The sequence below is a fragment of the Adiantum capillus-veneris genome, chromosome 24, assembly GCF_014529385.1.
Source record: "Adiantum capillus-veneris isolate H3 chromosome 24, ASM1452938v2, whole genome shotgun sequence".
NCBI lineage: Eukaryota > Viridiplantae > Streptophyta > Polypodiopsida > Polypodiales > Pteridaceae > Adiantum > Adiantum capillus-veneris.
In genome coordinates this window covers 62,808,831-62,834,515 of record NC_140954.1, presented here as the reverse complement: position 1 = coordinate 62,834,515, position 25,685 = coordinate 62,808,831, and the positions used below count along the sequence as shown (strand labels likewise).

At 46.5% G+C, this 25,685-nt stretch overlaps 1 protein-coding gene across 3 annotated transcripts in view; it reads right to left on the bottom strand.

Annotated features, from left to right (window-relative positions):
* LOC147426474 (uncharacterized) overlaps window positions 1–25,685 on the bottom strand; it is a 200,302-nt gene that overhangs the window by 55,377 nt on the left and 119,240 nt on the right. For all 3 annotated transcript variants that reach the window (XM_086498111.1, XM_086498113.1, XM_086498112.1), the window contains exons 7-11: window positions 12,496–12,611; window positions 2,405–2,477; window positions 1,536–1,604; window positions 1,268–1,389; window positions 1,067–1,180 (exon numbers count right to left, since the gene is read on the bottom strand). In XM_086498111.1, coding sequence (XP_086354237.1) covers window positions 1,067–1,180; window positions 1,268–1,389; window positions 1,536–1,604; window positions 2,405–2,477; window positions 12,496–12,611 — 494 coding nt within the window. The remainder of the gene's footprint in view (window positions 1–1,066; window positions 1,181–1,267; window positions 1,390–1,535; window positions 1,605–2,404; window positions 2,478–12,495; window positions 12,612–25,685) is intronic.

The window sequence follows — 25,685 nt, the reverse complement described above, 5'->3', positions numbered from 1 at the left end:
CTTCAATAGAGGCAAGCAATGGAGCTTTGCAAAACCCTCCCATCTCCAAGCCTACTGCAATGATTCCCTTTGGTCATAAATCTTGTTCGAGAACTGCAAACGGCTATCACTTCGAAACAGTATGCACCAAATATGGGAGGTGAAGATATTCATAATCTTTATAAGATGTTGGAATGTCAACCAGCAACTTCTTCTCAACCTGCAGCATCTGTTGCGGCATTTATCCCACTTGTTTGCCCTGCTCCACAGATGTCAATGGGATCTTTGCCTCCTCATATGCCTTACACCTCAATTCCAAGCCCGAAAATTTTTCTTATTTCAGTTTGTACTCCTCTCACTCCTTCAGAGTCTTCATTAATGGGAGGTGTTTTCCGTACCATGGCCAACGAGAATCCTATCACCCTTACCTCAACACTTCCTTCTTTACCACCCCATGAACCTTTTCACCCGCCCATGCCCGGACCATAACCCATCTATGTTTCCAGGTCCCAAGCCATTTAAAGCTGGTGATTCTGTTTCTATGTTGGATATCAGGTTGCATATGGTGCAACATAAATGGACCTCGTTGCAACGTATGTAACCGTAGCACCCCTGGGTGGCTATGGCTCACACGATGTGGGAAACTGTGGGCATTCAAAATGTCTATATTCACACTGAGGCTTCCTGTGGCATATTCAGCAGACCCCTGTAAAGTCACTCCTATCATTCCAAATATTTTGCAGCTTCCTAGCAAGAGGTAACCTCCAGAGAATAATTGCTCTACAAGGCTCTGGTTCGGTTTCAAGATTAAAATGATATATAAGAAGAGAAATGAATAGCTTTACCCAAAAAAACAAAAAGGAAAAAAATTAGTTTTCTTTGTTTTCTTCTTGCTCTGTAGAGACTTGTTCACAATATAAGAGCATTACACCCTTGAAGTTTTAAAAGACATTTCTCTAGCCCAAAATTAGTCAAATTCTTGCTGGCTCAGAGGATCAACATAAAAGAGAAAAAAAGGGTCTAGATGGTAGATTCTAGCTTTCGGAAATTTTCTATGACTTTATCCTTGCTCAATAGGTAATCTTACTTGTGAGACATGTTCATCTTCTCCTCCATATCCTCTAACACAATCTGCATTTGAGCATGTTCGCGAGTCAAGGCCCTAAACCTCCTGCTTAATGTTTCATATTCCTCAGCCAGCCTGGAGAAAAAGAAGGAAGCACAAGGACTGTTATAAACAGCCAAACATGCATTCACGTTCATATATTAAGATCAACAAAAAGTTGACCTTTCTCTTTCTTTGTAGGAAGCTTCCAACTCCTTGGATTTGGCCAGAAGAAATTGTTCTTTCTGCCTGAGAACCATCTCCAATCTGCCAATCTGGTCCTTTTGGTTTTGCAAGCAGAAAGCCTAAATTTCAAGTTCTTACATGAGCATAGCAGGAGACAGATGATGAAAGACCATGAAAACAATCAAAATTCATAAGGGTACTAGATTTGAGATGCTTAGATGGCTGGCTAGAAACTGAAATTTGCATTAACATAAAATAAAGAAACCTGCATCTTTAAGTCTTGCTGATGTGTAGCTTCACAAGCGTCAGTATTTTTCTTCAACTCTGTTATGCTCTGAAATAGATGCAACTTGAAACCTTAAACAATGCCTTGATCTGAAACGGAGATGTTACACACTCTCACCAAGACCTCCCAACAACAAAGCAGTAAACTGCAACGAAAATGAACCATAGAGGTATGTTTTGTTGAGGCTTTTTCTTACACTAGTACTATTGTAGTTTTTGTTTCGTGGCATACTTGACATATCTCAACATGAGGTGCCAAGTATTGACCATTTGTATGCAATAGCCACTATACTTGCATCACTTACACAACTAAACCAAATTAAAAACTTTATTGATCATTCTATGAGGACCACAAATCAATCAAGCTTGGAGGCAATTGTAGAAGAGAAGCGCACGCATGAAAATGGGGATGAAGGGCCCTCAACTTAGCCTCCTACACCTGAAGTACCTATGGTGGAAGCATCTACAGGAAAGAAGAAAGATCAAGCAAAAGCAAAACCACAAAGCCCTGTATACAGGTTACAATCTGACGGGAGCTGTGAACTAAAGAATTTGTGCCCATGACTTGACATAGGGAAGTAGCATAGATGGAATCTAGGCTATTGAGGAGCACAGATCAATCACGCTTAGAACTGTGAACTAGGATTTGTGCCCACTACCTGACACAGATAATCTGCAAAAATGAAATCTCAAACAATCTAGCAGCAGTTGTATGCATTTGCATGCAAAAGAGTAAAAAAGAAATTCCAAGCGGAACATTCGAATAAGAATGACATTTTATTCATGTTTAAGCTTTGATTATATTTCTACAACATTCGAAGTAGTCTAGATTTCAGATTGAATGTAAACCTTTGCCATCTGACTGTTTTGTCCCCAAAGCTTATCATTTGCAACTTCGAGTGTTTCACAATCCATATGCTTCCTAGTAACAACGATAGAGTAATCATTTTCTTAAGATTGCAAAACCGATATGGAGACATCAAAATAACCAACTTGCGACATCCATTGGAATGCATGCTAAGCATACCTAAAAAGAGCACTCCCAACATGAGTAGCATGAGGCTGTTTGTTTTATTTTCACTTTAAAGAAAAGAGTGGCTATAATTCTTTCTGTTTGTGCAAAAAAAAAACATCCCTTTTGGTTATAAATCTTCCCAGTGGGCTACATCAACCCTACCATGAGGGTAAAACTATACAAAGAAGGGAGACTCTCCCAAAATGGGTAAAAACAAACATATACTTGACAACACCGCAAGGTCCTCAATTTCACCCAGCAGTTTCAGAGATGAAGAATCCGCAAAGTCTTCAAAGCTTTGATTGTCGCCATGTATCTCCAAAAGTTGGCTCATCAATGGTGAGCTAGTCTTCTATCCAATAGAGAAGCTCCAAAAACTTCAAAATCATGCAGAATTTTTATTATAAAACTATTGCTCTCAAGTGAGGTTGAAGATGATCTCCTCATTGCATAAAGAAGACGGCGAGGGAGTTTATTCAGAATTATGTAGACAAGCTGGGACTTACATCTCAAAGCTACTGTCTACGAGCCTGCAAGCACCGAAAGCACAAGGATCGCTGCTGCTCCCGCACGCCCCCCCCCCCCCCCTGCTCGCCATCGCTCTCCTCTCCCCCCCTCCTCCCTCGCGCAGCCTTTGCTTCACGCTGCCTCGCCCTACGTGCTGCCCAGCCAGCGTCCAGCCTGCTCTCCCGCACCCCTCTGCTCGCTAGCATCCCCCCCGTCCCCCCCTCCCTTTTTGCTTGTGAGTTGTTCTCAACGCACTTGCATTCAGGCCGTCATCTTTGCCTTTCGCCTTCGCCCTCTTCTTTACCAGCAGCAGACACAGAATGGCGGCCCCTGCTCCACCTCAGAGGGACTCTACAGAAGCCCCCTCGCCCGACCCCCCAGAGCCGACCCTTCAACTTGCTCTTTCGCCAAAAGAGCAAGCGAGCTTGATGGCCGAGGTGGAACGCTTGCAAGCCACCTCGGTTATCTGCAAGATCATTGGTACTCGACCCAGCCATGGCGAGGTTCGTGATTTGCTTCAGGCCCGACTCCTCTCCGATGTGGGCAAGGTCACCGATGTCCAGATCCTTCGGAGAGGGTACTACCAGATAGAGTTCGAGTCTCCAAAGATGACGGCCAAGGTGATTTCGACGAGCCCGCTAGGTATCCGAGCAGCTCGAGCATACTTCAAACGATGGCATCATGGTTTCGACCCTGCTACAGATATGCTTGAGGAGGACACCGACTTGCCTATCTCAGTCTGCTTTCCAGGCCTGAGGCGAGAGTACCTCCCTCTTCTCCCCACGATTGGTTCCATGTTCGGGACAATTCTGGAGTCTTTGTGCACTGCAGCTTCAATTGTGGCCAAGGCCGCACGTCTACCTACTGTGCGGGTTCTTGTTCGAGACACACACTCCCTCCCGAAGGTGATATTGTTGCCATTGATGAGCGAGGGTTGGATAAGACAAGAGTGTGGAGTATTCGGGTCTCCCGAATCAGTGCTTCATTTGCAGACAGATGGGCCACTTAGCAAAGGCTTGTCCTCGGAGGAGAACCCGACCCACAGCGCATGCACAGCCTCCCAAGGCTGAGAATGCCCAGCAGACAGCTACCCAGGACACATAGACTCGTACCTCGACAAAGGCCAATGATCAGACAGCTGACGGTTGGCAGCACGTGCCTGGTCGCCGCCGACAGGGACGGGCTCGCCACACTGCTTCCCTTGGTGGCAGAACCCTGCAGCTCAGCAGCATTGGGTTCCGATAGGGAACCGTTTTGACCCCTTCAGCAGGACCCCCCTAAGGAGGCTCCCTCCGCCTCATTTGTGGTGCCTACACCACCTCCCCCTCCGCCATCCTCAGACACCACCGTTCCACCTCCACCTTCACCCCCACCTCCCACTCCTCCTCTCTCCTCGGTGGGACCCTCAGCCTTATCTCCCGACCCATCCCACACTGAGACACTCCTCCTCAGATGCAGGGGTCTGGATACGCATCTACAGCAAGGCGATCTTTGGGTGGTGCTTTCGCCACGAACCGCGAGGGACAGCCCTATCTGAGGCCGCCTCTTCTAGTTCAAGCTTCTTCTTTTGCAGCAATCCGTTAGGCATTGACCAGCTTTGACATTCGCACAAGATGAGACTTCTTCGACTACAACTTCACACGTTTTCTAGGTGATCCTTCTCCCGACCTAGAGGAGGCTAGCTTTCGAGTCCACGTCCTCTTTCTAGCAGCTCGAGGCACTCCAAAGCGTTTTGGGGGGGACTAAATATTTTGCCGCCACACTCTTGCAACGAAGGCCATGTTATTACCTACTCTTGCGCAACAATCTCAGCCATGGACAATCATGATTGCCTCATTATGTCAGCATGTTACCATGCAAAGAAAGATGAGTCGTAACGGCTTTCCAAGAAACAAGTAAACAAGAGGTAACCAACCAATCAAGAATGTGATTGGGCAGACACCAACCAAATGGGAATTCACTACGTTTGGAAAGCATTCACTAGAGTAGGGCATTCTCTCTTACTCTTGTTGACCAATTGCCATGCCAGGCGTACTTCCTTTCCTGTTGAGGCATATGCACGGTGGATGATGTGGTTGACACGTTTGGGATTATGCCTAGTTTCTCTCAAGCAGCTGCACGCTTTGGTTTGGGTGTGCATTATCATCAGATTTGGAGCACGCTTGAGCACATGCTGGCTGCTTTCCTGCTCATTCCGCCATTGGCCAATGGATGCCATACGTCGGATTGGACTTTATGGGACACACCTTTTGTTGCCTTTTTTGCCCGCAACATTTATGCTTCCACTGTGCATGGAGTTGAGCTGGCAGCTTGGGAGAGGTTTTGTATGACTGCGGGTTTCAGATGTGTGGCAGCATGCCAGCTTTGTGAGGCCCCCAGACAGCCTAGCCTTCTCTCGTTCGGACCGCAGAGTGGGAGGCGTGAATCTATCTTGGATAGATCGCTTCTACACTAGTGACCACTACTATGACTTGGGTGGGACAGTAGGCATTCTTGCAGGGACCTCCTTTTCGGACCATGCTCCAGTGATCCTTATAGTGACTGATAGGCAAAGGGGGAGCACGATGCTTCGCATCCCACAGAGGGTCCTGTTGGACTCAGCACTGAGAGGGCGAGTGGAGGCTCTTTGGACAGAGAGCTTAGACATGCAGGAATCTCCTGCTGACAAAGTGGCCTCAGGACTTGCTCAGCTTAGTCGACTCTTTCTTCAGAAGTCTTCAGCTCGCCTGGCTGCAGCGAGAGAGGAGGAGCAGTGTCTCAGACGGGGCGTTGCTTCCTTGCAGAGGATACATGAGCAGCATCCAGACAGTCCTTGGTTGGAGGAGCAATTACAGCAGGCTCGCCAGGAGCTCGTCAACACAGAGGAGAGGCGCCACAAGTTTGGTTTCCATCGATAGGCATCTCAGTGGACCCAGGTGGGTGACAGAGTGACAGATGCTTTCTTTGAGACAGTGGGACCTCGACATACGCATGCCAAGGTCAGTTAGTTGAGGAGGCCTGACGGGTCAGTTGCTTTAGAGCAGAGGACATGCGTGCAGTTGCTACTGACTTTTACTATGATAACTGTCCTACAGAGCCCCAGTCAGAGCGTCAGGATGCATGCAGAGAGCAGGTGTGGGCACACATGCCTTATCTTCTGACTGAGGAGATGCGCCAAAGGCTTGAGCTGCCTTTACAACTAGAGGAGCTGCACACGGCTCTTAGTGCACTCCCCCGTGGTAGCTGTCAGGTGAGGATGGCTTGACTCCCAACTTTTTCTTGGAGTACTGGGAATTTCTTGGCTCAGATCTTTGTAGTGCTTTTCAGTACATCCTGCACACAGACACAAAATCCAAAAAATTTGCTTAGCTACACTCAAGAACAAGGTAGGTTGAGGCATTGTAGTGAGGTTAGGGGAAGAGACAGGAAAAGGTAGGGCCTCGGCTAGGGAGGGTAGGGGCGAGAGCAAGAGGAAAGGGGTGGATAGGGGTGAGGGTAGGGGCGAGTAGGAAGAGGGTAGGGGAGAGTAGGAAGTGGGTAGGGGCGAGGGAGAGAGAGGGGGTGGGTAGGGGCCAGGGGGCCTAGGTAGGGGTGAGGAGGAGAGAGGGGGTGTGTAGGGGCGAGGGGGGGCGAGTGAGGGTCTGGGTAGGGGCGAGTGACGGTGTGAGGGGGTGGGTAAGGGCGAGAGAGAGAGAGGGGTAGGGGCGAGTGAGGGTGGGAGGGGGTAGGGAGGGGTAGTGAAGGGGTGGGTGCACATACACGTGCACAGATAGCCTCCCACTCAACTTTGAATTTGTGGTAGTCTAATTCCTGGCAGAAGGTGCACATAGCAGTAACCCCACTGGTCTTCCCGCTAGTTTTACAAACCAATCTCCTCCAAAATCAGTATTGCTTGATGCTTTTGTAACCTTGAATAAGGCTAACCCTATCTTCTGTGACACGGACCATAGCAATCTGCTCTGCATCTTCACTAGTAGCACGGGGTGGGTACAAAAGCCGCAGAATTGTCTTCCTTTTACTGGGTCTGGAGATGGCACTGCTAAAGAATTCCCTATAGGTGAAGAGGTTGCTGCATCAAGGAGCAGAGAGACATCATAAGCAGGGTCAACATTTATTTGTTGTATCCCGCCTTGAGGAAGCTCGACGAAGGGGAGTTCGCTAGACACAGAGGAGAGCTTATTTTTGGTCGGAGAAGCAGACACCAATGGGGCTGATGAGGTGGGGGGGACTCATGTAGAGGAGATCTGTTTCCGCTACTATGAATCTTCATAGGCTCACCCAATCCAAAGGCTTCCACCAAAGGCGCATGGTGAGTCGGTGTTATGACCTCAACGCTTTGAGCTGACTCAAGAATCTCACTGGGTTTAGTTACTATGGAAACATTGAAAGAGGGTGTACCCGAAGGCAAACATTGAATATAGACTCCATAAACAAGGCATAGATTTGGTAGCATCCAACCACTCCAGCAGATCTTCGTCTGACCCGTCAGGTGTAGTAGTCTGTTCTAATTCAAGGCTGGTCTCTAGGGACAAATAACTATGCTGCACGACGGGATCCATGCCTCCTTCTAGGCAAATGGGTTGCATTGGGGAGCCAGGAGTATGTATCCACATGGCATCGTTTCCCCAATCATGAAGTGCTGTAGTGTGTCGCAGCCATGGTCTACCGATGAGCAAGGGAAATCCACCCTCAACCTAGGGAAGACGAACCACAACAAAATCCCAAGTTAAAGGTCAAGTCTTGTACCTGCAGAGGCACTTTGTCCACTATGCTCACTGGGTAGATTGTCCCTGGTCGGCCAATGTTACTGTGAAGGGAGCAGGGCGAATCGGCTGTAGACCTAGAGCTAATATAGTGAACTCGGGCATCAGGTTGATGCCAGATCCACCAGCCACTATCACTCTGAGAATTTTTGCCGCAAGACGGACACAATGAGACCAGGGCTTCTATAATCAGTGAGGGGAGCAGCGGGATGGGATATCATATAGGACTCTGATGGTCGCACTCAGGGGTGCCCGCCACTAGGACTTGCTCCGGGGTAAAGTGATTGAATAACAACAAGGGTGTCACTTCTAAACTCGCATCTAGCCGCAACACGTCGTAGAGGGACACTTGTTGGAAGGTGCTCTTCAAGATTGTCTCTGCTGTAAGATTTTCTTTTTCTATCAATGGCTTCTCTGGTACCTTGATCTTCTATAGATCGGAAACTGCTTCCAAGAAGGCTTCATCAATATCGGAGAGGAAAGATTTGGATTCTTGCTTGTCACTGGGTGATGGCTTGTCAACAATTGAAGGCAGGGTATCCATTGTTGTGAGAATTTGTGGGGGAGTTGAACGTGCTGGAATGCTAAGACCGAGAGCGGCTCTCTGGGCCAAGTGAGGACGCCCCATGGCTCCTCTACCCACTGCAGCTTATCTTGAGGGGTAGCCAGATGGGCAAAAGGGGGCGGCTGAGGAATGGTACTAAGAGCTATCAAATTGAGCTTGGGAAAGGTAAACTCATTCTGGTTTTGACTTGGGTTCGAAGCCGTGGATGCACGAAGTTTAGAGCAATCCTTACTGTAGTGATCTTTCGTTTCGGGGCAATGACAGCAGGGAGGGGACCCTTCTGGCAGGGGGCATTTTCTTTGGTAATGACCATATTCCCCGCATCTGTAGCACAAAATGGGCCGATTCAATGGGCGAGTCGAAGGGCGAGGTGGTCCTTGCTCCTGGTGCATGGAGTTGGAGGGGGAGGCATAGAAGCTTTGAGGGGATAAGGGAGCATGGGCATGATAAAAGCTCTGAGAGGGAAAAGGACTTTGCATACCTTGCATAGGAGGGGCTGTCAACAAAGTCGGCATGTGGTTTGGATGGCCATAGGGGGAAACCATATTGGATGCAGGTGCTGGCCCTTGTTGAAGAAGACTTTGCTGTATTTGTCGCAATCCTTTGAGGTAGTAACAATCCTTGTCCTCATGTCCGGACTTCTCGCAGAAGTGGCAATAAGCCCAAAGGGGGCATTCTTGTGGAGGGTGCCCTGGCGAACGGCATGAGGTACACCAGCCACGGCCTTAGACTCCTGCTAAGTCCTTAGCTCTTCTAGCTCGCGCTTAATCTGGTCGATGGCCTCTTGATGAGGGGGCTTCTCCTGTTGGAGAGAGAATGATCTCTCCGCTTGAAGAGCTCGTTGTAACTTCAAGGCTTCAAGCTCCCTACGTAAAGAAGTTAAAGGATCAGATGGACTTTCCAAAAGTACAAAGGCAGTCTCTACCTGAGAAGAGTCGGTAAACACTTTCCTTGCCCCCTCTATCCTAGTAGCAGCAGCAACAAACTACTCTAGGTTGGCGTCAGGTCGGAGATTCTCTCTGAGTTTTTCTTGAGAAGTCTTTGGAAGAGCCTTCTCTACCCATTTCTTAACCATAAACTCACCTAGTTGCTTTGGAGCAGCCTTCTCTACCCATTTCTTAACCATAAACTCACCTAGTTGCTTTGGAACAGCCTTCTCTACCCATTTCTTAACCATAAACTCACCTAGTTGCTGAGGAAGCTTGGCGACCAGAGACTTTGGTCTGGTCATGAGTTAGACTATGGTCTGGTCATGAGTTCTACAAAAGTCTCTTTGGGCTGAAGCATCAAGTTGGCCAACTCATCCAGAACCTTTTCTTGGAAGTCCCCTGGCCTGAAAGCTTCACAGAAGTGTTGCCTCAATGTGGCCCAAGTAGTAAAGTGGTTTTCAGCAAACTGACTGTACCACTTGTCTAATAAGCAAGCTAAGGTAGATGGGAAGAGCACTAAGTAGGCATCTTCACGGTTGAAAGCACGAGCTCTGCAAAGAGAAACAAACCTCCGGGCATGGTCGTCGGCATCCTCTGTGGATAGACCCTTGAAAGTCCGAAAGTTAATATTCACCTTAGCTAGAACGCTTGTGAGCTCCTCCATGGCCATCTGCGTAACAGCTTGTTGCACTGGAGCTTGCTGCAACAAAGGGGATGAGAAGTTTATTGATGGGGGTCATTGGGGAGGTGAAGAACTAATTGAGGGAATGGAGGTAGCTGCAGGGGAAGGTAGGGGTAATGGGGCTGGTGGACTTCTACTTGGCACGAAGGGTTGACGCTTCCTGTGGTAGTACTTTAGAGGGCTGAGTAGTGGGCTTTGTCGCTCTTTCGACTGCCTTGTATGTGCCATGAAGTGACCAAAAGCCCACCCAAGCTTTGGGGACGAAGACCTTGTAACTTGTTGTAACTTGTTGAAACTGGTCCAATCGCCACTAGACTAAAGCGAGTGACTGGACCACTTAGCTGGACTTGGACGAGAGAGACTAGACCTGGACGAGAAGGCCACTTGACTAGACGTGGACAAGAAGGCCACTTGACTAGACCTGGACGAGAAGGACTAGTCCCAAGCCGAGAGACTACTGGACCAGGACGAGAGACTAGTCAAGCAAGTCTAGACGAGCAGGTTGAAAACTAAGGAGGTCGAGGGAAAATTAGACGGGACCAATCCTGAGGCAGGCCCAGACCTGTGCAAACAAACCGAGTGATACCGAGAGCTGAAACCACGTAGCTCCTCGACTTTCGACGGAGTGAGACTTCAGTTGAGGTCCCACTGGGTGTGCAAAAAAATGAGAGCACTTGTAGCGAGGAAAAGGTGTCGTGCTCTCTAGGGTGGGTGCTCCTTAGTGCAGTATGCATGAAACCTCACTCCAACAGAAGAAACATCACATAGGAACATGACTGCTCAAGACACGATACAACTCAAAACACATTTGCAGACTCAACTCAATGGAACTCGACAAGCTCAAAGAACCGTACAACTCTGGCTGGCAGCACACACAGCTCCAAGCCCAGGACTCAAGGTACAATGGGGGTGTCGAGGCTCCAATGTGCAGGGAGAGTGCCAGTGGCATGCAGAACTCTAGACTCGGGACTCGAGACTGGACGCTAAACCATACGACGTGGATAATGATACGTAGCCACGACTGGAACCAACCACTCATATGTACCTCCTAAGACCCACCAATAGCTGGCACATATCCCAGTCCAGCTAAGCCTATCTCCTAACTGAGGTGGTGGTGATCTGGCCACGGTGTCCACTGGACCACCATCCGTAACACTTGCCACGTGTCACTGCCCAGGCGAGAGTCCGCCCAGTGTGAACTCAAGCCCAACTGCAACTAACTGTCTGTCCGATGTCTGTGACACTGTAGCCCTGCTACACATCCTTAGCACATACAGGCTGTCCAACTCTACCAGACCATAGAAAGTTCTTGATGAGCCCTTTGATCTAGCCTAAACAAAAGCTCAAGAAAATCAAAAAGACGTAATGTTCCATGTCATTGCCAAAGCACAATGGTTGGCTACCCCTACCTGGCGGCCAAGGTATCACACAAGCGTGCAAGGAGGAATCCAACCAAAACCCTCTCTAGAAGTCGACCCCAGAAGTGGATGACCCACTAGTTTTCTAGAAGACATGCATTTGATCTTTGGCACAGGCAAAACCACCACCAGTCGTCGACTTTTATCCCTGCCAAATAACACTCGTATACGCTCTCATTCTGCATGTGTTCGTGTTCTTTCACATGTTGATTGAAAATAGTTTCATGAGTAATAAAAACTGAAAAGCCTCCCAGTCTCTGTTGTCCCCCTTGAAGGGCAATGCTCACCCCTGCTGTCTTCATTGGACAAGCCATAGATGCCTCTCCATGTTCTCACAGGCCTACCTGGTCCAACCTCCTACCTTGCTCAAAAAATGATGAGCCCTCACTCCCAATACCGAGCCTCCAACACCTTTGATCAAGGATCATCCATGAGAATGTCAATAGCAGGAGCCTGGAGGGAGCTTCGGGAAATCCATTTTCTTCGTATACTTAGAGAGGTCCGTCTCTACCAGCACCTATGGGTGCCAAGAAGATTTGTAATCCGGCCTCGGGCTTCCCCATAGGACCTTGCTCAGAGTCGATTCTATGGCCTTAAGATGGTTGTGTTAGTGCAATAGGAGGTTAGGAAACTCTACCCAAACAAGGTAGTTGGTGAGGGAAGAGATTTCAGTTGAAGTTTTTAGCCCGCCTTAAAAAAGACAAAAGGGGGGAGTAAGTTCTGACTGTTGGCGATCCATCTTCTTTTGAAAAGCGGGACTCCTCTAAAACAAACATTGATAAGAAGATAACTTGCTTCCAGGCCCATTTTACAAATTAATAAACGTGACTTTCAACTAATGACATAAAGGCATACAGAATGGGCCATTAAAATTAGTCTCATATTATGGAATTTAGAAAGAGGATACATTATAGAATGTTGCGGGCAAGACAAATCAGGTGACAGAAGGAACAAAAAGATGTGATTATACTCAGAGAGTTATGAGAATAATGCTCAGTGCACCCATCACAATCTAAATACGGGAACCAATGGGGTGTTCCTCTTAAAAGAATAAACATAAGCAATATTTTCTTTTGTCATACCTTTTTAAAGTCGACTTGATAAGCTCTTCTGTACGTTTACTTTTCTCCAACATCCGATCTTTCTTCCAGATGGTTATTTTTAGATCATTGAAGCATTTCTTATAAGCCTCAAGTTCCTACAAGCAAGAGTTTACATGTGAGGAGAGCCACTTTAAATAGTAGTGCTATTTTTGTTAGGTTACTAGCATTTTATAAGACAAATGCTATGGGTGAGAATGGTTTTATGGAATCTCTTGGCTAAAACTGTTGTTACAAAAGTTCTGCATTGGCGATGCTCATAGACATGGAATCAAAATAATACTTACACAAGGCAGGGCAACAAAGTAGTCACTTCCAATAGAAGAATTAAAGTATTGGGGGATGCCTCCTTGTTGATGTCTCAACTTAAAAATGACAGGTAGTTCATGCTTTGAAATGCCCATAATACAGTGGCCACATCCATTTTCTAAAGCACTTCTACCAAACAGGGAGAATTTCTTGAGCTGAACCCACTAATCTCTAATAGACCACATCAATGCCCTCTAGTGCACTATTTACATCTCTCTTTACTTTCGTCTTGGCAGTTTCTCCAAGCGGACATGCCCCTGGGATCTCCACCAGACCATCAGGATGTCGTCTACATATTTCATGCTTTGTGTGTGCTAATCTCAATTAATTCACAAAATTAATTAGTTGCAATTACCAAAAGTAATGAGGAAAGTAGGATCTTATTGGCGTCTTTGAAATGCCAAACTCAGCCTATGAGATAAAACTACATGTGTGGTATATCCTCTGTCATCCCAAAAGTAGCAATGTCCAAAATGTATGACATAGCAAAACCCTAGAGGCCCAAGGGGAATGGGGAATATTAGCCGATGGCTATGGACACCCAGAAAAGAGGATCAAAATCTGAAAAGAGACATCCATGAAAAGCACCGCAAATCACGCTGGGATGTGGCAGTTTTAAAGTTTTTACACAAGATGAAGAGTTTTTGGGCATCCCAATTTTTCAAAATTGCAATAAGAATTTGGATATGTGTTAAAATTCAAAGTTGATCCTCTTGATGAGGTCTACGCAAGGATGTGATAGGATCTTGATTCTATCAATTTTTAAAAATTAGGGTTTTCAGCAGCGAATTAGGGTTTCTATAGAAAATTTCAGGATGTGATGAAGAGATATTGGCTGAACCGCTTGACAAGTTGCAAGACTTTTTTTAAAATTTACTTCTAGAGGGATTGGAATGATCTCTTGGTTTGTGCACGTAGAAAAGTTGCAGCTGGCAAAGACTTTTCAACAAGGTACACAATTAGACACAACACATCTGCTGATGTGTGTAGTGAGCTCCTCAACTTGACAGATTTGAGGGATTGTAAGAATCTCTAGAAAAGTTGTAGCATTACAAGAACTTTTCGAAACGGTTGATAGAGAGATCTTTTGGACTGCCTAGAAGTTTGGATTTGGGAGAAGGGTCCTCCTCACAGGAGCAAGATCTTGTCCTTAAATTTTTTCAAGTATCAAGAATGAATGAAGAAATCATGAGCCAAAGTGAAAGACTTTTAGGAGAAGGGTTTGATCCAACATGAGTCTTTTCCTTTTTGTTCTCGAGTATTGCTTATGTTGAAGAAAGATTATAAGGTTCTACTTGTTTTAGCAGAATCGATCTTAAAAGTAACTATCAGCAGATCACGATCACTCCTCGAGAAGTGTACAAGACTGCATTTAGGACATCCTTCAAATTGTATGAGTATTTGGTGATGCTTTTTGGACTCACAAATGCTCTTACAACGTTCAATAGGATGATGGATAGTATGTTTCGAGAGCATAGACATTGAGAGCATTTGTTGCAAGTGTTCAATGCAATGCGCAAACATAGATTGGTGATAAACAGAAAGAAGAATGAGTTCTTTCTCTTAGAGATACACTTTTTGGGACACATTTGTTTCGTTCGTCATAAATGTGATGACATGGCATTTCAACTGAAGAGGACCTATTTAAGCAACCAAAAGTAGCTAGATCAAGTCGGACAAGCTTGTAGCCTCAAAATATGATGATGTGGCACCTGTATGGACCTCCCGAAATTCGTGGCGGATTTTCTGGGAAATCCTAAGTTTTTAGAAAACTGACCTAAAGGCGCCTACAGTTCATATCAAATGCTTTTTGGACTTGGGCCTTTAAATATGAGCCTTGGGGACCCTCTCTAGCACTCTATAGCGCACATACTACGGAGAAGGTGCTCCTTGACTGTTGTACTTTTTGCCAAGCACCAATGAAGAAAGAAATACCGAACGGGCACCAGTCTTTGGGGCCAATATATCTGGAAGCGGAACTTCGCCGCTTTGTGTTGACTCTCTCTCTCTCTCTCTCTCTCTCTCTCTCTCTCTCTCTCTCTCTCTCTCTCTCAGGTCACACCTAGCAGTTTAGGATTCCATAGTATTTTATTTTGCCATTCTGTCATTTCATTTTTGTCATCTTGTTACTCGGACTTTGTATCAGATCCACCACATTGTAACTTTCTGGTCTCATAGGTCAATTTGGCCTTTTGAAGACGTTAATATAACATTTCATTTCATTTCTCTCTCTCTATACATATATATATGTATAGAGAGAGAGAGAGAGATTCAAGTTCAGTTTGTTGCAATTTCTGTTCGTGTGCTGCTATTGATTTCTCGCTTTGGGGTCCAAGCCTATTACAATGGTATCAGAGCTCAAATGATTCTTCTTTTATGGAGGACCCGATCCGACTTCTACAGCACACATGAGTTCCGGCAGTGAATCCAACAAAGAGGACAACATTCGACCTACTACAGTTTTGCAAGAGGATGAAGAGCACTGGAATCGCAGTGGGGAAACAAAGAGAGCCAACGGCCATCTTGCAAAGGCCTTTCCTCACAGGAAAACCTCACCAATGACACAGACCCAACCAACCAAGGCTGGCCAGGCACAACAGACAGAGTACCCGATGTCAGCCATCGGCTGACTGAGCACCCGTCTCTAAAGAGCTGCAAACCGTTGGGGAGACAAGCATGTCACAAAGACCCCCATGGTGGCCGACCTGCGACAAGCCAGGAGCATTGGGTTCCTACAGGGAACAATTTTTCCTCTACAGCAGGAGTCCCTAAGGAGACTCCTTCCATCTCAGTCACACCACCATCACCCCCCCCCCCCCCCCGGCCGCCCACTGACGGCACCTCCCCCTCCTCCACCCTCTCCTCCACTGACGGTATGAGACATGCTAGGGGACGAGGTTGCGAGTCTAGTGGGGGAGATGCCACCACCGGCTCAGGGGAAAGAACACTCCTCTGCAACTTGGAGATCTCTTGGCAATGCTTTTGCCACGAGCCAACAGGCTCCGGAGCGATAGCGCTACCTGAAGACACCACTTTTGGTGCAGGCTTCCCCTTTTGAGTCAGTCCCGCAAGGGTTGACTAGTTTTACATTCCCCAATGATGGGATTTCTTCGACTAAGCCTTTACATGGTTCCTTGGCGACCAATCTCCTGACCTTGAGGCAGCTTGCTTCATAGTTTATATTCTTTTCTTGGCAGCCAAAGGTCCACATGCCCTGGTTACAACAATTGGTTTTTCTTTTCGACTGTGTGGCAGAACTCACACAGAGTGGAGTATGCATACAGTGCCTTGGTTACAAACAGTTGGTTTCTCTTTTCAACTATGTGGCAGGGATCACATAGAGTAGAGTATGCATACAGTGCTGGATTGGCTCCATGTGCAAGCTCTTGAGTTCTTTCACCACCCGGAGGACTTGGGTGTGACAGACTTGATACACACCCTTTGGCCACTGGCCAAGTTCTCTGTGATGCCACCTGATGCAAGAGGTTGTAGAAACAATGTGGTATACTTCTTTGCTGACACCCAGAGTGCACCTTGCTATGTATATGTACATGAGGATTACTGGATAGAGGATGTAGCTTTACGGGCGGCTGCACACTCAACTTGGGCATGGGTTAGATAGACCCTTCAGGCACCCATCCCTATGGACGTTCGCATGCGGACTACTCCCCATCCAAGCAGGCCTCAAAGATTGCCAAGTTGGCTACTGCAGCCGCATCAGTTTTCTCTCACTAATCCCATGAGGATTGTCTCATGGAATGCACACGGACTTGGTGGATCCCAGTTTATACACCTGAGGGGTAGGCTAAGACAAGAGCTTTAGATATGCCTTGTAGGTGGCACAACAGATATTCTTATGCTTCAGAAGTATCACCGCTTGTCAGAGTTGTATTCGGCATTGTGGACAAATCTTGCGTGGTCGCTATGAGACATTTTGGTCAGCTTCTTTTGGGCCTCGAGGCATTCAAGCAAGTGTATGTATGACTATTGCGAACTCATGGCAGCACGCCATTGCAGGGAGAGGTATCGTTGTGCCAAGTAGGGCCCAGTGCAGGTTGAAGGTAGCCTTGGGGGCTTCTTGAACATCTATACGCCCAACCATGCGAGTGCACGGGCTGGCATATCTTGTGGAGTCATTACCTCATGCAGCACTATGGTGCATTGGAGGTACTTCAACATGGTTGATGACCCTTCAGATAACACTGGGAGCACGTAACGAGACGGAGAAGCCTAAAGCTCTGATACCACAATAACGGGACGGGGGACACCACGCCCCAAAGGAATAGAACAGACGAGGCAACTTTTAACACTTCACAACTACTGAACTGAGAAATGCAAAAAGTACAAAGAACTGAAAAGAAAAGAGTGGGTAGGGGTGAGAGAGAGAGTGTGCATGACACACAAGACGGGGAGTGGCGGAGTTCCACCCCAAGAGAGCACTGGCCCCAAACCTTGGCGCCCCTTTCGGTTCTTTATATTGTTTGAACTCGGTATACAAGTGTCAGCGCGGCTCTAATCTGCTCTGTTCTACTCCTGCTCGTGCAAGGTAACCAAAGAAGAGAGCCCACCCTTCAATTTAAAGGCCCTAGTCCTCTCAAAAGCAGTTACATGAAAAGCTACAAGCTTAAAAGCATCTGGTCCTAAAAACGCAAAAAACTGTACACCTGCCACCTCAGCATGCAATTCGCAAAATTTGTAGGCATTCGTTCAGCTACCACTTCATCACATTTTTACGCAAGATGTGTGTGTGTGTGCGCGCGCGCGTGCGTGTGTGTGAGAGAGAGTGACGGACGGGAGCTCTGGGAGCCTGCGCGCGCGAACCCTATTGCTGTTTTGTCGCGGTTTTCTCCTACGCGCTGCTACAGCGTGCTGTGCCAGCGCCTCTGGGTGTGTGTGTGAGTGTGTGTGGGACAGCTCCTCTCCGCACGAATCTGCTCCTCTGTCATGGAATTTCCTGCAAGCTGCGCGCAGCAGCAGCCCTCTGTAGTCTCGCCAGCAAGGGTGATTGTTGCCCGCGTGACTGCTCCTGCACGTCTTTTACCCAGCGTGCCCTCCTGCTCGTCGCTGCTGCGAAGTGCAGTATTGCCCAACAAGTTTGTTAGTGACATTGCCGCGGGTTTTGCACGCCTACTGGTGGCCGGTGCTGTTCTATCGGGTCTAGCTGTGCACGACTAGCAGGATAGTTTGTATACAGGTTAGAGTCTCAGTCAAGCTCCAGTTCTTTAGGCAGAATTCAGCAGATGTATATTTCTGTGGGTTTTGGTTGCTGCTTTATGTGAAGTATGTACAGAGCTGTGGTTAGTCTGTTATTTGCTAAGGTTTTCTTCACAGTAGATTGCTGAATTGTCTCGCCAATCAGTTTTGTTTGAAGTAGGGGTTTCTTTCAATTTATGTTTGACTCACTGTGCGTCTTTAAGCGATGGAACCAACGTCGGAGGCAGCTTCTGAGATCAAGGCATGCTTGTATGAGGACTTTGAGGAGGCTCGACAGGCATGGAATGGTCAGGCGCCTGCTCTTGAGGTGCACATTCCGGTACAGGACCTCATGGACCCAGTTGCGCAGTACGCTATGAATGCAGTTATTCTGTTTTTCCCGGGGAAAATGCCTACTGGGCAAGATGTCGGCCAATGGGTCAATTTTCTCCTTAAGCGACAAGCTCTCCGTGGTGTCTACTTTGGGGCGCGTGGCTTTTATGAAGTTTTGCTCGCAGATATGGAAGCTCGAAATCTTTTGCTTGAGATGCTCCCCCTCTTTTTTAATACGCAGATGACACATGTTCTCCCATGGGCGCTCACTAAAGACTACCAGAGTCTTATTCGTCACAAATGCCCAATGTGGGTGGAATTTGTTGATTTCCCGCGCACGTGGAGACATTTCCTGCCGTTGTTGGCTGTGCATCTTGGAAAGGTTATCTACCCTCCAAAATTGGATGCGAATACCAACAGGTTTTGTATTCTATGGGACACGGACAAGATTACCCCTGATGGTATTATGGTTGACTCAGGTGATCCATGGGTAGGCAAGCGCCCCTTTAAACTTAAATGGGGAAAATTTGTGAACTCATGTTTTCGATGCAGCAAGTTTGCTCATATGCAATCCGAATGTCCAGAGCTGGTCTTGCAACCCCCTCCATCTACTGTTCCTTTGTCCACCTCTATCCCTACTGGAAAACCCACAAGTGAAGCCAAGCAAAGTGGAGTTTCTACTGCTAAAGTGGCTTCGAATATGGACAAAGGGAAAGGCAAGGTACAGCAAGTTACTGATCTTGGGAATGGGATTGCTGCTAAAGGCAAAAATGTTGGACCTGCTGATGTCAATACATGGGTGGTGCCAAAAAAAGCACTGAAGATTCGCACGCCACTTTCTTCTCGTAATTACGTTCCTTCTGTTAATGCTAACAAGAATGCATCGTTTAAGCAACTTCCATGTAATGACAATCGCACGCTGATTGATGCATGGAACAAAGCGATGCACTCTTACAACGATGTACTCCTTGGTGAGGCTTCCACATCACATGTGAGCACTGTGGACATGTTTCATGCCTTGACTCAGAGGATGGGTCCTCGTACGGATGCAGTGGATGGAGATGTGTCTATGGGCACCTCCACTTGATTTTGATACTTGTTGCTTTTGTACATATGTTTCACATGCAAAGTCATATTAAATGCATCTCATACAATGTGCGTGGGTTATGCAACCTTGACAAATGGCGGCTGACCTGGCACTATGTACATACATGTAGGGCAGACATAGTTGTATTGCAAGAGCACAATCAGCACAAGTTTGCTGGTCAATGCTCCTATTTTGCCGGATATTGGATTGCGTATGCTGGGCCCTGGCTCGCAAGATTTCTCTGGTGTATTGATGTTGATTCGACATGAGCTTCAGCCTGTTCTGTTATACAATGATCCGCATGGTCGGTGGATGGTTGTACAGTGTTTGTTGAATGGTCAAGTTCATGAATTTGGAGGTACATATGCATATACGGCCTCTGGGAAAAGAGCTTCTTTGTGGCGGGAAATCTCCTCTCGCGCATGGACATCGAATGCATTTCTGTGTGGAGATTTCAATAATACTACTGGTTTGCTTGACAGTACCACAGGAAATTTGCATATGCTCCTTGCGGAGAAACACAACTGGGATCATTTTGTTGCCTTTGCTCAAATGATTGATATATGGCGCTCTTTGCATCCTGATGCCTCTAGTTTCACCTTTCAGCATGCTACTCACTCCTCTTATAGAGCACGATTGGATCGTTGGTATTTACTTAATGGGCAACAGTATGAAGAATTTGTATGTGACATGAGGATAGATTATGCTCTGTAGTTATCGGATCATTATCCTCTTTTGCTATCGTTGTATTTTGGACAGTCTATTTGTGATCAGTCTCTTCATAGGAAACGTTTGTTGCATGTTAATGATGCCTATCTTACTCATGAAGCTTTTCGTCACATGGTTGCCGATATTATTCCTCCGTTGTTGGCTCAAATGCATATTGATTTCGATGCTGCTTGGTATCGTTTTGTCATGAGAGTACAAAGTGTGATTTCTGACTATGGTAGGCAGCATATGCAGCGCATTCGGGAGAATGTCGGTGATGCGAAACAGGTTAGTCAACGATTACAACAATTGACTGATTTCCGCCCATTGTCTGACTCTGAAATGACGGAGTTATGTAAAGCTAAAGTGTGTATTCAGCAAAATGATAAGAGGAAGCTTGCTAAGTGGCAGACGCATGCACGTCAACAGGCCTTTATGGATAAAGGTTGTGCTTCGAAGAAGTTTTCTAAGCATCTGCATCATTCAAGAGTCTCACAGTCGATTAAACGGGTTATGCTTCCCTCGGGTGCTTGGACTTCTTCGAAGAGGGAACTTGTTGAGGTTATGGTTTCACATTACCGTAAGGTGTTTGCTACTCCATCTCAGCCGTCTTCGACAGCTTGTCGAGCGCGTGAATTGTTGCTTTCTTATGTTCGTCCGATCCTGTCTTCGCAGGAGACACACTGCCTTGAGGATCCTTTCTTTGTCGCCAAATTGCATGGTGCCTTGCTTGCATTGGGTCGGTGGAGATCTCCTGGTTAGGACGGACTTACTGCGGAATTTTTCCTCTCATTTTGGGATGCTCTTAAGCAGCCCCTGATCTTCATGATAAATGTGGCATGGGAAAAACAGGATCTACCAATTTCATGGAAAGAGGGCTTACTTAAGTTGTTGCCCAAGCAAGCGCTTTGCGAGCAGTTCTTTCATTGGCGGCCCATAACTCTGATGCCGGTGATATACAAGATTTTGGCTAAAATGTTGGTCCATCACATCAAGGACTATTTGTTTACAGGACTTCATCAGGCTAAGTATGGTTTCATTCCTCGTCGTCAAATCATGGATAATTTGGCCAATCTTATGATTGGCATGGAATATGCTAAGTATACGCAACAAGATGTGCTGGTCATGCAAGTTGATATTGAAAAGGCCTTTGACACTGTGCATTGGGACTTCATTGCTGCCACAATGAGAAGTCTAGGGTTTGGTCCTAAGTTGGCCAATGTGGTTTATTTCTTGTATGATTGTAGTACGTCTTCGGGAATTCTGGAAGGGGAATTGACAGAATCGTGGCCACTTGGTTGTTCGGTTAGGCAAGGTTGCCCTATTAGTGCTTTGTTGTATGCAATTGCTTCTCATCCTTTGTTGATGTATCTTGATCACTTGACCTCTGTGCAGCGTCTTCATGGTTTGCAGCTACCTTCGGGTCATACTTTTATTGGGCAGGCTTATGCAGATGACTCGCTATTTATGCCCCGCAATCAGCAAAACGATGTTCAAGAGATTATGAACGCTTTGGAATTGTTTGCGCTTGCAGCTGGTCTTAGAGTCAATTTCCGTAAATCAAAGCTTCTGCCGCTTCGTTCTTGTGATTGGCATGCTCTGTTGTGGCCAGGACAGATTGTTCTTCCAAATGTAATCACTAGGCATTTGGGTTATCCAATTGGATGGAATGTTCCTCACAAGCAAAAAGTGTATTGGGTTATGAATCGCTTGAATGTTAAATTGCATTACTGGAAGCTTTCTACCTGGCCGCTACATGTTCGCCTGTGAATTGTTCAAAGTATCCTCATGGCATATGTTCAGTTCTTTTTGCCATTGTTGCATTGGCCCCGGCATTGTCTTGACTCTCTCATGTCGGCCATTTTGTCTCATTTGTGGCAAACGCGTGCTCACAAAAAAGGTTTGCGCTTGATATCGATGGCAAAACTTTGTACACCAAAGCGCTTTGGTGGTTTGAATATTTTGGACCTGCGTAGGCATGTCATTGCTAGGAAGGCTATGCTTTTGCCTACACTTGTGCATCAATCTCGGCCTTGGACTCTTATGTTTGCACACTTGAGTCAGCATGTGGTTACATCCTCATTTGGTCACTGGCAATCATCCATGTGGGAGGCAGTATTTGGTAAGATGGATGGTCATATTCCTGGATGCCCGCTTTCTTCCACCTTGCTTTCTGCATGGAAACAGTTTACGATTCATCTCTCATGGAATGCTCGGAGGGAAGGAAACTCACTTCGTGTGGAGAGCCTTCATTGGAGTCGGGTTTTTTCTCTTACTTTGGTCGACCGCTCGCCTCGCCAGGCGTATTTTCTCTCCTGCCGTGGCATTCGAGTGGTTGAGGATGTAGTGGATTCAGCTGGTTTTACTTTCGAGTTTCCATTTGCCGCTCGCCGCTTTGGATGGGCATGCACTATCGCCAGTTTTGGAGAGAATTACAACAAATGTTGACAGGTTTTTTGCCCGTTTCACCTTTGGCTGATGGTGATCGAATGTCTGACTAGAAGCTTGGGGAAATGCCATTTCAAGATATTTCTGCTGGCCGGGCATATGCTCTTCTTCTGCCTCGTCCATGGATTGCTGATCATTGCAACGCTATTTGGCACATGCATAAATCAGATATTTGGTGGCACATGATTATATCTGCAATATGGGAAAGCTGTTTGCCGTTGAAAGAGCGGTTGTTTCTTTGGCGGTGTTTACTTGGTGTGCTCCCAGTGGGTTCCTTTCTTCGGAAGCGCTGTATCCGCCCTTCATCATGTGTCCGTTGCTTATCTGCCGAGGAGGATGTTTGTCACCTCTTGTGGGATTGCTGTGTCACTCGAGAATTCCTTCGTTGGGTATCTGCGTGTATGTGGCTACATTTTCCCTCGACGGTCTTCCATAAGCGGTTTTGGGTTTTTGGTATCTTTTCGCCGGCGTTGCAGTGCTTTGCAGCCTTCTTCATGTGGGTCAGGTTTTGGGCATATTGGAGCCTATGGCGACAGCGTAATGGCTATATGTTCCATAGCATTCATACGGATCCTCTACCTTTCTTCAAGATTTCCCTTCGGCAGTCTCTGCGGTTTGCCTTGGAAGTTGGTGATATCACGGCAGAGATACATCAGCTTTCTTATGAATGCTTTTATATATTTTGTACAGCTGAACACTGTTGTGTTCCTTTCCTTGTACATCTTTTTGGTGGTTTTCCTCTCTTTGAGGTTTCCCACAGATAGTTAAATCAAATTGATTTACAAAAAAAAGTGTGTGTGTGTGTGTGTGTGCACGCATGCGCGCACCACACTTACTGTGGTGTTGTCGTCACTCCAGAGCCTTCATTCGGCAAGTGTCGACTGCTCTTCGGCTGCGTTTTCCTTTTGGCTCTTTTTACAGACGATTTTGGCTTTTTGGAGTGCTTCGGTCACAGCAATCTTAGTTTGTGGTGTTCTTCACCTGGGACAGGTTTTGGACTATGTGGGCCATCTAGCATAATAGGAACTCCTTAATGTTCCAGGGCACTCTTGTTGACCCCTTTCCCTATTTCAAATTATCTCTTGATCAAGCACTACATTTTGCCTATGACGATGGAGACATCACTCTTAAAACCTACAGGATTTATTTTGACTGTTTCTAGCCTTTGGAGCCTCAGTGCTCCGTGTTTTGTATCCCTTTCTTTTCGTGGGTTTTCCTCGCTTTGAGGTTTCCCACTTGTAAATTAATCAAAGCAGATTTACAAAAAAAAAGTGTGTGTGTGTGTGTGTGTGTGTGTGTGTGTGTGTGTGTGTGTGTGTGTGTGTGTGTGTGTGTGTGAGAGACTACCATAGTCCTAAATTACACTTTGCACTCGTACAACAAAGCGAACCCAAGCAACATCAGGATCAAGATACATTTGAGCAACCAAGGGGGGAATAACTCAAAAATCATTTCGCAGAATGCCTCATGCAAAAGATAAGCATTGTTGATGTGCAACAAGCGTTTCTTAGAAAGAGGCTGATCAGAGTGTAGTTGCCCATAGCGCAACAGTATCACAACAGGAGTATGATCAGATAAAAGCGAAGAATGATCTATTCGCATTTCGCATACAAACTCATCAAATTGTTGCATGCCGAGGACATACCACCGATGTAATCTTGCACGATATGTAGAAAAGGCATTATATTGAAATGTGTATCCCGAAACATTAGGATGCAAGAGAGTCCACAAGTCCAACATCTGTGTGCATGCAACAAGATTTTTCCATGCCTGCAATTCTATGCTCAGCATGTGGGAATGTCCTGTGGTATTATCCGATAAGGCAGGTGCAATGTTAAAATCACCACAAAGCAGGGCATTGGAAAGCCGCGGATAAGAAGATATCGCATGCCACAAAGTAGCTCATTGTCCCGAGGCTGTATACGCATATACTCCACCAAATTCATAAATCTGACCATTGATCGTGCATTGGACCGCCATCCAACGACCGTCTGGATCATTATACGCCAGAACTGGTTGCAACTCATGCCTAACCATAATCAAAACACCAGAACAATCCGACAAACCAGCATATGCTATCCAGTATCCTGCAAAGTAGGAGCATTGCACAGCATATTCATGCTGATTGTGTTCTTGCAAAATCACAATGTCTGCCATACATGTATGTGCCTTAAGGTTAACTTTCACAAATCCAAACTCTTGCCTCTGGAGGTTTATGACTGGCATCATCTTCTGTGGCCTGGTGAGATTCTTGATCCGCATGTGGTGGTCAGGCACTTAGGATACCCTATCGGCTGGCATGTAACTAGTACACAGCAAATTGATTGGGTTATGCAACGATTGAATGTCAAGTTGCACTATTGGAAACTGTCTACATGGCCGCTACATGTTCGACTTCGTATTGTGCAAAGTGTCATGATGGCTTATGTTCAATTTTACTTGCCGTTGTTGCACTGGCCTCACTCTCGTCTCTCATTGCTGATGTCTAATATTGTATCTCACTTGTGGTGCACTAGTTCTCATAAGAAAGGCCTCCGTTTGTTAGCAATGCAGAAGCTTTGCACTCCGAAGCGTCTTGGGGGCCTGAATATTTTGGACCTTCGTCGCCATGCATTGGCTAGGAAGGCAATGTTATTACCTACTCTTGTGCGGCAATCTCAGCCATGGACAGTTATGGTTGTTGATCTATGTCCGCACGCTACCACTCCCGCTTTTGGTCGTTGGCAGACTTCCCTTTGGGAGATTGTGTTTGGCAAGATGGATGGTTATGTTCCTGGTTGCTTATTCACCTCTGCCTTGCTCTCCGCTTGGAAAGATGTTACGGATCATCTCTACTAGCATGGCAGGCAACAAGCAGATGGGAATTCCTTGCGTTTGGAAAGCATTCATTGGAGTAAGGTGTTCTCTATTACCCTGGTTGATCAATCGCATCGTCTAGCCTACTTCCTCTCTAGTCGTTGAGTATGCACAGTGGATGATGCGGTGGATTCATCTGGGAATTTGCTTACTTTTTCTCACGCAGCAACAAGCTTTGGGTTGGGAATGCATTATCGTCGGATTTGGAGACTGCTTCAGCTGGCTGATTTCCTTCCTA